Genomic DNA, 12,195 nt, shown 5'->3' on the forward strand with positions numbered 1-12,195 from the left:
CTTGAGACAGTCCGCAGGCTCCTGCCAGGGGCCGTAATGACTGGCGGGCTCTGGCTGGCCGGCGCGCTTTGCATGCCACCGGAGCTCCGGGCCAGCAGAAGGGCCCATCCAAGCTGCCAGCTTCCACGAGCGCCAAATCCTGTGCCCATGTGGGGCCGGCCCGGACACCCAAGCGGTCTTCTGGGGCATCCTGGAGAGCCTTGACACATGTCTGCCTGACAGCCAGAGGGAGGGACGGGACAGTCGTCCTCCCCGCGGGCCCAAGTGTGGCCAGCTCAGGGGCTACAGGGAACCTCAGGGGTGCCCTGTGAAAAGAGGGCTCCTTTTGGGGTTGGGGAAGAGCAGTGTGTGTGTGTGTGTGTGTGTGTGTGTGTGTGTGTGTGTGTGTGTTTCCATCTCTGACTCCTGGGCTTCCCCACGCTGGCTGGAGCACTGTTTAGGCCACTTTGTCCTAGGGTTTAGCTTCTGTCTTTTTCTTTAAAAAAAAAAAAAAGCAAAACAAAACTATTTTTACTTGTATTGTTCTGTTTTGAGGCCACGCCTAGAAGTGACTGGGACTTACTCCTGGCTCTGCACTCAGGAATTACTCCTGGTGGTGCTCGGGGGACCCTATGGGATGCCAGGGATCGAACCCAGGTTGGCAGCATGCAAGGCAAAACACCTTCCCCACTGTGCTATTGCTCTGATCTCAGCTTCTGTCTTTTCTAATGTTTTGTTTTCTGGTTGGCTGGCAGAGACCCTGGGCTCCCTCCCATATTGAAGGGGCGGGGAGGAGAAACTAGAACCATCTGGCACCTGAGACACAGTGGGCTGGTGCATGGTTCAGGGTGAGGGGATCCTGGGAACTCCCCTCTCCTGGGATGGGCTAGAACCCATCAACTCAGCAATCCCTGCATGACTTCAGCTACCCCTCCTTCCTCCCACAGGACCCCAACCTTCCCCATCACAGCCCTTCCTCTACTTCCTAGAAGGCTGGTCCAGCCATGTCCAGAAGATGTCACTGAGGGTGCAGGAGCAATAGTGTAGTCGGAAGAGCATTTGTGGCCATCCTGGGTTCAATCCCAGCATCCTCTCTGTCTCCCTGAGCCCCACCAGGAGTGATCCCTGAATGCAGAAACAGGAGTAAGCCCTGAGCACAACAAAGTGTAATGCAAAAACAAGAACATTGTCAGACAAAGAAAGACCCCACTGAGGGTGCCAGCTCTGGACCCTCCAACTGGAAGGACTTTGTCTACCCCCTTCCCCAAGTCCACTAGCCTCTGGGAACCTCAGCTTCAAGATCTAACTGGAGGCTTTTTAAAGGCCTCTGGTCACAGGGTCCTCACGAGAACTAAATGCAAAGGTGAGTGAGAAAGGGAGGCAGAACATGCAAACAGGAGGGTAACCGAGTCGTGAGGGGTTCTCTGCCCACTGGGAACGTTGAAGACTCTTCCCGATGCTGAACAATTCTGCTCAGGACCCAGTTCCTTCCTGCCCCCTCCCTCTAACCGAGTCCCCAGACATCATACCATGCCAGACACCCTCTAAGGGTCAGTGGGTCTGACCACATTCCTTCCCTCCTTACGAACCTACAGAAAACACTGAGATTAAAGCACTGCTGGGAGTTTGCACACTTCAAGGGACAAGCCTGTGATTTCAATGGGGACTTCCATGCTGTCTCCTTAGACACCATCTTAGCACACAAGAGCTGCAAAGCACCGGCCAGGCTAGGGCACGAATGCATCAATGATGAGGCGGTCCCACACTGCACTCAGGAATTACTCCTGGCGGTGCTCAGGGGACCATATGGGATGCCGGGAATTGATCCCAGGTCGGCTACATGCAAGGCAAACGCCCTCCCTGCCATGCGATCACTCAGCCCCTTATCCACTTTTCAAACATGCTACTAAAGAATGTGGCCTTCGACTGCCCTTGAAGCGTGGGCATCCCTGAGATGAGGGGGACTAAAGCTTCACGTTGGGTATTATTTTAAAAATAAATTATTTTAAGTAATAATAATAGTAGCAACAACAATAAAGACAGTCATGTTGGAACTGAACCCAAAGCCTGGGTGAAGGGCTGCAGTCAGAGCTGGACCAGTTCTCCATGCATCCCCCAAAAGTCTGCACCCCAGAGTGGGCCTGAGGGGGAGGGGAGCCACATAAATGCAAGAAAATGAAAAGAAAGCAGTTCTGGATCCGCAAGCACATCTGGTTTTCTAGAGCGGAGGAGAATTCTCACGGTGGACAGAAATTCTGCTCCGTTCCCAGGCCACATGCAAGGAGGAGGGAGCAGCATATTTTCCTTCTGTTAGATCCACTGTCAGTGGTACAGCCCAGGTGTCGGAGCAATGGTACAGTGAGTAGGGTGCTGGCCTTGCACCCAGAACCCATATAGTCCCAGTGATAGGGGTGACTCCTGAGTGCAGAGCCAAGGAGTAAGCAGCAATGCTGGATGTGGCTGAAAAAACAAACCAAAAGAGAGTCCATCCTAGAAGATCTTTCTGTGATGGTGGAAATTCTCTCTCTCTCTGTCTCTCTGTCTCTGTCTCTGTCTCTCTCTCTCCTCCATCCACTGGCCACTTAGAACTTCTAAGCACTTGAAGCAATGTTGATACAATGATAGAACAACATCCCCAGCTGAACTTGACTTCGATGAACACAGGGTGAAATGACTAAAGGGCTTCTGGCTACCATCCTGGGTGGAAGAGGGTTAGGTAACCGTCCCCCAAGGCTCTCTTTCCCTGGGTCATTTTTCAACGCAACAGTGATAAACAGCACTTGAAAGAGGCAGAGTATATTTCCAGCACCCCCAAGCGATGCTCTTTTATTTGGAGAAGGGACACCCCCAAAAGGAAGGGGAGTTCTCTTGTTCTGTTTTCTTCACACGATGCCAGTGTCTACCACCAGTTATTGCTGAAGGAAAGTCTTTGAGAGAACAGACACGTGTCCCATTGGGGAAAGGGAAGAACGTGAACTCCAAAAGTCCCCACAGCCCATCAACCAGAAGGGAAGGAGGGTCCGCATCATGGCACAATCTATCCCCGAGCCCAGAGACATCACTCTTAGCATGAGGCCAGAAAACACAGTATTTAAACACCGTTGCTTTCCTACCCAATAGCAATGTTTTCCACAATAGAAAGGCACAAGAAACCCAAGGATCCAGCCCATAGAGAAATGGATCAACAAAATGCCGTGTGTGTGTGTGTGTGTGTGTGTGTGTGTGTGTGTGTGTGTGTACAGACAAATCCTGGAATCCTTGTTTGGTATGGAAAAGAAAAGTAATTCTTGCATCTCCTATCATCTGCAGATTCCTTGGAATAAGTTCACCTCAAAGAAATAAAATAAAGGCATGCTTTGGGGGTGGAGACGTAGTGCAGTGGGTAGGGTGCTTGCTTTGCCCATCACACGGTTCCCCCACCTGCAACGAGTGATCTGAGTGTGGCCAAAAAGTTAATGGCAACAACGACAAAGACAGGCTTTATGATACCACTCCCTGGCCCTTGGGCCCGTTCACGGGACAGGACCCACTCGCACCTAGCTGCCAAGAGTTGGCAGGCCGGCAGGGGCGCGCAGGGTGGGGATGGGGGAAATTGCTAGTTTTTGAGCCCTGAGGTTCACCTCTGAAAGGGCAGGAGAGTCTAGTGGGTTGGTGGTAAGCCGCGCAAGGGCCTTTACCACGGTTCAACGTAACAATGGTTAGGGGGGTACTTGTCCCTTTGGGTGCCCTTGACTTAACGCAAGCCAACAAGTTGACACTACCCCCAAAAAGCAGAGGTAGAGAGGAGGAGGAGGGAGGCACACGAATTTTAGCTACCTAATACTATCAGTTCCCTCACGCACCCCTGCGCTGCACCCCGAAAAGTCCGGGGTCTCCTCTCTCAGAGGGGGCGGAGGGGGGAGGTGGGGACCGTCCCGAGCCGCCGCACCGGCGCTCACAATAACCTCCTTGAGCGCTGCCAGCCGCCCCTCGGCGCCGGCCGGCGCGCGGGTGACCAATGAGCAGGCGCCGGCGCCCGGGCTCGCGCCCCCATTGGCTGCGCGCAGCGGTCCGCGGCCCCGCAGATTCCCAAGCCGGATTTAAAGGGGTCGGGCGCGGGTGACAGGCCTGCCATCGGCTCCCCGCGCGCAAGTCCGCGGGGAGGGCCGGCCTGCCGGAAGGCCCACCCCGGGGCGTTCCTGCAGGGCGCCTCGGGCCGCCCCAGCGCGCCCCCCCTCCCCCGCCAGCGCCCCCCAGATGTACTATGCGGTTTCCCAGGCTCGCGTGAACGCGGCCCCCGCGACCATGCTGCGGCCCCAGCGGCCCGGAGACGCGCAGCTCGGGCCGTCTCTGTACGAGCTGGTGGGCTACCGCCCATCGTCGTCCTCCTCGACCTCCGCCGCCTCCTCCACGACGGCCCCGATCTTCCCCAAGGCGGCTCGCGAGACGTCTGAGGCGGCCGCCGAGTCGCCGGGCGCGGGTGGCGGCCCCCGCGCCGACGCCAAGGACGCGCAACAGCAGCAGCTGCGGCGCAAAATCAACAGCCGCGAGCGCAAGCGCATGCAGGACCTCAACCTGGCCATGGACGCGCTGCGCGAGGTCATCCTGCCCTACTCGGCCGCGCACTGCCAGGGCGCGCCGGGCCGCAAGCTCTCCAAGATCGCCACGCTGCTGCTGGCCCGCAACTACATCCTGCTGCTGGGCAGCTCGCTGCAGGAGCTGCGCCGCGCGCTGGGCGAGGGCGCGGGGCCCGCCGCGCCGCGCCTGCTGCTGGCCGGCCTGCCCCTGCTCGCCGCCGCGCCGGGCTCCGTGCTGCTGGCGCCCGGCGCCGTGGGGCCGCCCGACGCGCTGCGCCCCGCCAAGTACGTGTCGCTGGCGCTCGACGAGCCTCCGTGCGGCCAGTTCGCGCTCCCCGGCGGCGGCGGCGGCGGCGGCGCTGCGGGCGGCGGCGCGGGCGGCCCGGGCCTCTGCACTTGTGCGGTCTGCAAGTTCCCGCACCTCGTCCCCACCGGCCTGGGCCTGGCGGCCGTGCCCGCGCCCTTCTCCAAGTGAGCACCAAGGGAGCACCACTCCTGGGCACGGCGGCCGCTCAGCGCGCAGCAGCTCCGCATCCTGGGCCACTCGGGAGAGGTGTGTGTGTGTGTGTGTGTGTGTGTGTGTGTGTGTGTGTGTGTGTGTGTGTGTGTGTGTGTGTGTGTGTAATGGGGGGGAGTGGGGAACCCCCACCAGAAGCGCATTTGGAACCTTCTCTCCCCAAAGAAGGGACAGTCTGGCACCGCTTTCCCCGACGCCACCCCGGTGAGACGAGCTGAGCGCCGTTTGGGGGTTCCTGGGTAGATTCCAGCTGCGCCAGGCAGCAAGGGCGCGCTCGCACCCCCACACCCCACACTCACCCGGCGCGAGGGTCTCCTGGCTCCCGGACGGTTTCCCCTCCCCAGGGGAGAGTGGATTTTACCCCTCCCGCGTGCAGCGCGCTCCAGGAGCCGTCGGGGCGCAGAGGGCTGGGCCCGGGGATACTGAATGGTCTGGTGCTCGGCTCAGGCGCACGTTGTCCGGGGCGGACAGACAGACTCGAGGACAGTCCCAGCCAGGGCCCCGGGCGGGCCGGCTCGGCCGCGGGCTGGAGAGCAAAGTTTGGAGCGTGGAAGCTGTTGGCTGATTTCAGGGACGATGAACTCGGAAGCGCTGAGATCGACGGTGTCGAGACCCCGAGAGTTCCAGTTTGGTCGCACCTCCCGCCTCCGCCCCTTCCCCAGCGAGGTAGCGTCGCCCACGTCTGAGCTTGCTTCAACGCAAACGCCCGCCCCCCGCGCGCGCCCGCACTGTTTCCGCAGATCCGCTCCCGGATTCCGAAGACTGGGACCCGAAGCTTTCCGGAATTGCAAAGGGACGAGGAGTGAAAACGCCGGAGGAGGATAGGGGGGGGCCCCCACCGAGTCCTGGGTCCGGGGCGCTGCGGGCATGTCTCCAGGACGCGCGCGCCGGGTGGCCGCGCGAGCCGCCTCCGCACCCAGGAGGGTCTCAGAGCTTGCAGCTACTTGCTTTGATGTGTCCTTTGCAAGTTTTTCGGTTCTTGACCTTAGCCGAAACTTAACTGGCAGGTGATCCGTGTCTCTAACTATTTTTCTCTTTGCGCTCTGGCGGCGCGCCCGCGGAATAAAATACGTAGAGACCTGAGATTTGAGTGTGTGCGGTTTGTTTATTTAAAACCCAACCAAGCGAAACAGAACAAAAAGCATAAGTATTCTGGTGTGCTGGCGGGTTTGGGAGGGTCGCGCTAGAGGTGAATAGTTTAAGATGCCAGGGGCTTGACAGGTTTCAAACGGACTTAGCCGATTTACTGCAGAACCGGAAGAACAGGCCAAAGTGATTCAAATTCAGGCGCTCGGAGTTGGGCTCAGGTGAGTGGGTGGGGAGAGATGCTGGGGGAGGGGAAAACTCCAGGGATTCGGTTTTTGTTTGTTTCTTGAGGGGGTGCGTGTGTGGGGAGGGTTGAGTTTCTTTCTGTTTTATTTTGTTTTGTTTGTTTTCTTTTTCTTTTTAATTTTTTTTTTTTAGCCAAGCTCCTCTGGGGATCTCTGTTTGGGTGACAATAACCTCCTCCGGAAAAGTACTGTGTACATGAAAGTTATTTTCTATTGCAATATCTATCTTAGAAGTCCATCTTTACTGCCTTAGTGGACAGAAGCTAAAAACAAAAACAAAAACAAAACGTTTTGCACTTTCCCCTACTTTTATTTTACTAAGAGTGCCGGGGACCAGAGATAACACAGCAGGGTAGGTGCTTGCCTTGCATGCAGCAGACCCTGGCTTGCTACAAATGGCACCCTGAGCACTGCCAGGGATGACGCCTAAACACAGAGCTAGGAGCACCTGAGCACCTCCAGGTGTGGCCCACCCCCTCCCAAACACAAAAATAAATTGCAGTGTCTCCTGGGGAATCATCCCCGTGGGTATCACTTTATTCCAAGAGGTGAAGAAAGTGTTTCTGTCTGTTCTGTGGCCAAGTCTTTGGAGCTGTGGATTTGCTTGTGTGCAATACCCTCAGCATTTAGCATGATTTAATGAAAGCCAACCCAGGGGGAAGGAAGGGAGAGCTGAGAGCAACTGGAGAAAATGGAAGGAAGTCCAAATGAAGTTGGCCGACCCCATTTCATCCATTTGGTTTACTGCACACATGTGTAAATTTGGAGAGAAGGCATATTCACTTAGGGGAGCACTAAGGAGACACCGCTGTCTAGAAAGATGATCTTACCCTTTCTGCCCTCCTGGCTTAGTATCTGCTTCTCAAGGGGGCAGGCAGGAGAGGGACCCTGAAGAAAGTAGCTCTGTACCCCCAGCCCACTTCAGGGAAGACTGATTAGTTTAGTTCTTCAATAGAAAAGTTACCAGCTTGGGGTCAACGCAATAACACAATGGCCAGAGTGCTAGATCAGGGTTCGATCCCCAGCACTGCATATGACCTCCAGAACGCCACCAAAAGTGATCCCTCAGCACAGATTCAGGAGTAAGCCCTGAGTGCCACCGGGTATGCCCCAAAGCAAAACAGACCAAAAAAAGAAAAGGAAGGAAGGCAAGAAAGAGAAAGAGTGAAAGAAAGAGTAAAAGGAAGAAGCCAGCTTTTTACATTCCAAATGAATTTGAACATGGCCTTTGATTTATTCAATACCTGTTCTTTACCTTACAGCTTCAGAAGGGTCAGACGAGAGGGAAGTCACAGGTCTGTGATGCAGTCGCAGCCCTTCCCTGCCCCCCTGAGTCCTGCTAGGAACCACAGATGTGCTTTCTGCCTTGAGAGCTTTCCTCATCTGTGTGTCTCATATAGTGGGGATCACTCCTCCTCCTCCTCCTCCTCCCCCTCCTCCTCTTCCTCTTCCTCTTCTTCTCTTCCTCCTCCTCCTCTTCCTCTTCTCCTCCTCTTCCTCCTCCTCCTCTTCCTCTTCCTCCTCCTCCTCTTCCTCTTCCTCCTCCTCTTCCTCCCCTACCTCTTCTCCTTCTCCTCCTCTTCTTCCTCCTCTTCCTATTCCTCCTCCTCTTCCTCCTCCTCTCCTTTTCCACCTTCCCTCCTCCTCTTCTCCTCCTCTTCTTCTCCTCCTCCTTCTCTTCCTTCTCCTCCTCTCCTCCTCCACCTCTTCCTCTTCCTATTCCTCTTCTCCTCCTCTTCCTTCCCCTCCTGCTTTTCTCCACCTTTCCTCCTCCTCTTCTTCTCCTCCTCGCCTACTCCTCCTCTTTTCCTCTTCCTCATTCTACTCCTCCTCTTCCTCCTCCTCTTCCTCCTCCTCCTCCTCCTCCTCCTTCTCCATTACACCAAGTGGTGCTCAGGGCTTATTTCTGGCTCTACACTCAGGTATCACTCCTGCAGGTTTTCAGGGGACCATATGGGGTACCAGGGATTGAACCCAAGTTGGCTGCATATAAGGCAACATCCTACCCACCGGACTATCTCTCTGGCCCCAGAAATAACTTCTCCCATAACTTCAACTGCATCAGCTGGATACTACCATCATTCATTCCAAACAACATCTCTCCAAGAAGCAGAGAGCAGGGCAGTAAAGAGGGGCCCTTCTTTTCCTCCTGGCTGTACTTATAAATTAGGCCTTAAACCCCAGCTTCTGGCAGGTGTCCCTTCCCCATAAGTGAATGTGAATGTGGGGGTTTCTGTAAACATTTGGCTGCAGTCAAAGGTTTCTGAAGGTTTCTGAATGCACAACAATCTAGAATTTCCTCAGGGCCAACCAACTGCAGCGGGAATCAGAACTATTTCCGGTGGTGCTTGTCCTGGACCGCATGTCTCTGTGAAGATGGTCTCAACTAGAAAAGGTTGAGGAAGTCCTTCTTGCTACAGAGCGTGAGCTCACAGTGAACTGCACAAAGCTCTCTGAGCATGCGAGCCCAAGCTGCTATGGATTCTGAGTGAAATAAACAAGGACATAACAGGGCAGTATGGAGGGTTTACCTGCCTTACCTTCCTGGCCACTGGGTCAAGAACAGGGAGCAGGATCCTACATCTTAAGTCACTTCTGTCCAGTAAAGTAGTGTCAGTGAACATTCATGGGTGTCCTGGAAGGTAAGGCAGAGAGGGAACTGCATGAGATGTCACTAACACAGAGCGAGACCTCTCCACTGGTTGCGTGGCAGACCCGGGCAGTTCTTGGGCTCATGGCTCCATCCTAGAGCAGTCTGCAGGGAAGCAAGGGGTGGCTTAGGGGGAAATCTGCTTGTAAAAAGGATTGAAAAGGCAGAGATTATGCCAGGAGGGCTCTGTGGGCATGGCGGGGGGGAGGCCTCCCAGACAGGATAAAGAGGAGCACATGGTCCCATGCCAAAGGAGGCCCCTGTGCAACACCCCTGCACCCCCAGTCAACATGCCATGTACCACCTCAGCGATTAGCGCCCCTGAACCTAAGGGGAAAAGGCTCAGGGACCCGAGAAATGAAGTTGTTCTAGGTGTTGGGAGGCCAGGTGAGCAATCAGTAAACAGAGAGCTGGCTCGGGGCACCCTGGGATTTCCCTGGCCCGCAGTGATGGTCTATTTACAGGTGTTCTCCTCTAAGGGAAACTGATTACACCGGGTAGGAAATAGATAGTGGAGACAGAGCGGCCAGGGTTGCCTCCGCAGCAAGAAAAGAGGCCGAACAAGGATCTCACTGCAACCCAGTTGGGATCGCGCCCCACCCCAGGGCTTGCAGGTCGCCCATGCAGTTTGGCATCACCTGTTCTGGGCTTTGCTGATTTCCCAGGGAGCCAGAGGGGAGCTGGGTCCCCGCTCAGAAAGCCCCTCGGCTGGCTGGCTGGCGAGGGCTAGAAAACAGGAGGAAGGCAGGCCAGAAAGGAAGCCAGCCCGAGGGCTTTTCTTTCTGCCACACAAGGAGACTTTATGGCCTTGCCAAGAATAAGGTGGTGGGTAGGAAGGGCCACCGGTGACATCAGTGCTTTGGCTGTGTGTCCGCCCAGCGCGTCCGCTGGCAGAGCGGGTCTCAGCTGGCCGGGCCCCTTTCCTCTTCCGCACGCCTGTGCTCCTTCTGTAAGGGGAGCGCTTTCACTGAGCAAGGGTCCCAGGGCAGCAGATGGGGTGCGGGAGGTGCCGTGTTTCTCTAAAACGTAATTCATTTTTATTCGAGCAGATTTTCATTGGAGCGAAACAGTGTTTTCAGGTAAAAACCCAGTTTATCGCGCCAACCGAGGAGTGAAATAAAAACTCTTTCATTTTTAAATGATTTTTTAAAAATTAAATTTAAAAATGTTTGAAGCAAGAATGTTTCTATTGAAACTTATTTAGAAAGATGTGAGAGGAGATAGAGAGGGAGAAGTATGTGTCGGTGAGACAACACGGGCTTCTCCAGAGTGGCAATGAACAAGCAAAGAAATGTAGAGAGAGGCGTGTGAGATAGGTGTTCAAGGGCGAATAAGATTGGAAGAGTGAGCCAAAACAACTATTTTATAAGAGAGTCTGTGTGTGTGTGTGGGGGGGGGGTATGTGTTGGGAGGAGGGGGTAGTTGGGCCCTACCCAGCAGTGCTCAGGGATTACTCCTGGGGGTGCCAGGGACCAAACTGGGGTCAGCTACTTGCAAGGCAAACACTGTAACCCCTGTGTGATCTGGTGAACCCTGATCTAAAACCTTAAAATACACGTGACTGAGGCAGACTTTGCAAATAGCTTCTTCAAGCACTTCTCAGTCTGTTCTTTTTCTTATGGAGGGGCTGGGGTGGTTCCCAAGAGGGGCTCAGGGAACCCCAGGGCCAGTCCTGGTACTCCTGGGTCTGGGGGCTGCAGACCCATAAGTTCAGTGCCTGTGTGCATGCTTGTGTGCATGTATGTGAATCTGTGAGTGTGAGTATAGTGAATATATGAATCTGTGTGTATGAATGTTTTTGAGTGTGGGGGGTGGGTGTGAGCGTGTGACTGTGCATGTGTGTGTGTGTGTGTGTGTGAGAAAAAGAGAGAGAGAGAAAGAGAGAATGTATATGAGCATGTATGAGTGTGTGTGTGTGCACAGTACGAGCCTGACAAGTGCTAGGCATGCATCTCGGCCCTTTGTCATCTGCTCTCTCTCACTCTGCCTAGCCGAGACATTCCTGCAATATTGACCCAAAAGGGAGCCCCGTGAGTTCCCATGGACTGATAGTGCTCAGCTTCTATGCTCAGGACAAGCAGGTGAAGACCCCACGGTTTTAGATGTGACATGTCAAGTGGGGAGAGTGCAAATCACGGGGAAGGCATTTTACCTTCACACGTGATGACCTTCCCTGATCACCTCAGAGGACAGAACAGGGCGAGGCCAGGTCCTAGGTCTGAATCCTACAGATTGACCTGGGGCAGAGGAGCTGGGCAGGTCTGTCCACCCAGCCCAGGAGCCCTACGGTCATCAGATCCAGCCAGGCACCAGCTTTGGGGAAATGCTGCTCCCTTGGTGGAATCTTCTGGAAATGGGAATCCTGGCAGGAAACTTCCTTTCCAAGCCGTGCGCATTTGCCCCCTGGAAAGACTCCAGTGTGTGGCCTTTTCCAGCCTCTCTGCTTTATTCTCTGCCTGCCCAGGAGAGACTCTGGGCCAATCCTCTACCAGGTGACCCGGTGGCAGTCACCTAATCTTCCCGAACCTCGAGGGAGGCCCAGATCGGTGGTGACGGGAGCTGCAGGGCTGAGGCGAACCCGTGGGAGTATTTGTCATTAGGGATCGGAGAGCAACTTTGAGAGGAGACAAAGTAGACAGCTGACAGAGGAGGGACCGGGCAGAGGGGAGATGCTGGAGGAGGGAACCGAAGGGCTTTCCTCCCTGTAGGATGCGGGGCTGCCCCGTCTGCAGACCCCAGACACCCTGATTTCTTCAACAGTGTGGATATGTTTGCCAAGTGCTTCTCGTGTGCCTGATTCTCCAAGGAGCTCCTGACATCAGCTGAGTGCCGACTCCCCTGTGCCGGCAGAGGACGGGGGACCCTGAGGTGGCCCTGCACCAGCAGAGGTAGGAGGTGGGGCCCGGTGCTCCCTGCTCTAGGTCCCAGCACGGGATCCGGGAGGGCTGCTGGGTCCCAGAAGCTTCTGAGTAATGTGGGTAACTCCTCCGAGAACAGGCAGGAGACTTCAAAATAAAGATCTGTTGCAGAATTTCATTTGCAGGGCAGGGGAATAGATTGGTGGTGGATGGTCAGGGGAGGGAGAGACAGAGAGAGAGAGGGAGAGAGGGAAAGAAAGAGAAGCAGCTGAGAAGAGGAAGAGAGACAGAAGAAAATTAAGAA

The 12,195-nt window shown here is 55.2% G+C and overlaps 1 protein-coding gene across 1 annotated transcript; it reads left to right on the forward strand.

Annotated features, from left to right (window-relative positions):
• The first annotated feature begins 4,079 nt into the window (after positions 1-4,079).
• OLIG1 (oligodendrocyte transcription factor 1) lies at positions 4,080-6,135 on the forward strand. Its single transcript, XM_055126572.1, has one exon. The coding sequence runs from the start codon at positions 4,216-4,218 to the stop codon at positions 5,008-5,010; it is 795 nt and encodes a 264-aa protein (XP_054982547.1). The 5' UTR covers positions 4,080-4,215; the 3' UTR covers positions 5,011-6,135.
• Positions 6,136-12,195: the final 6,060 nt, after the last annotated feature.

Source organism: Sorex araneus, chromosome 2, assembly GCF_027595985.1.
Source record: "Sorex araneus isolate mSorAra2 chromosome 2, mSorAra2.pri, whole genome shotgun sequence".
Classification (NCBI taxonomy): Eukaryota; Metazoa; Chordata; class Mammalia; order Eulipotyphla; family Soricidae; genus Sorex; species Sorex araneus.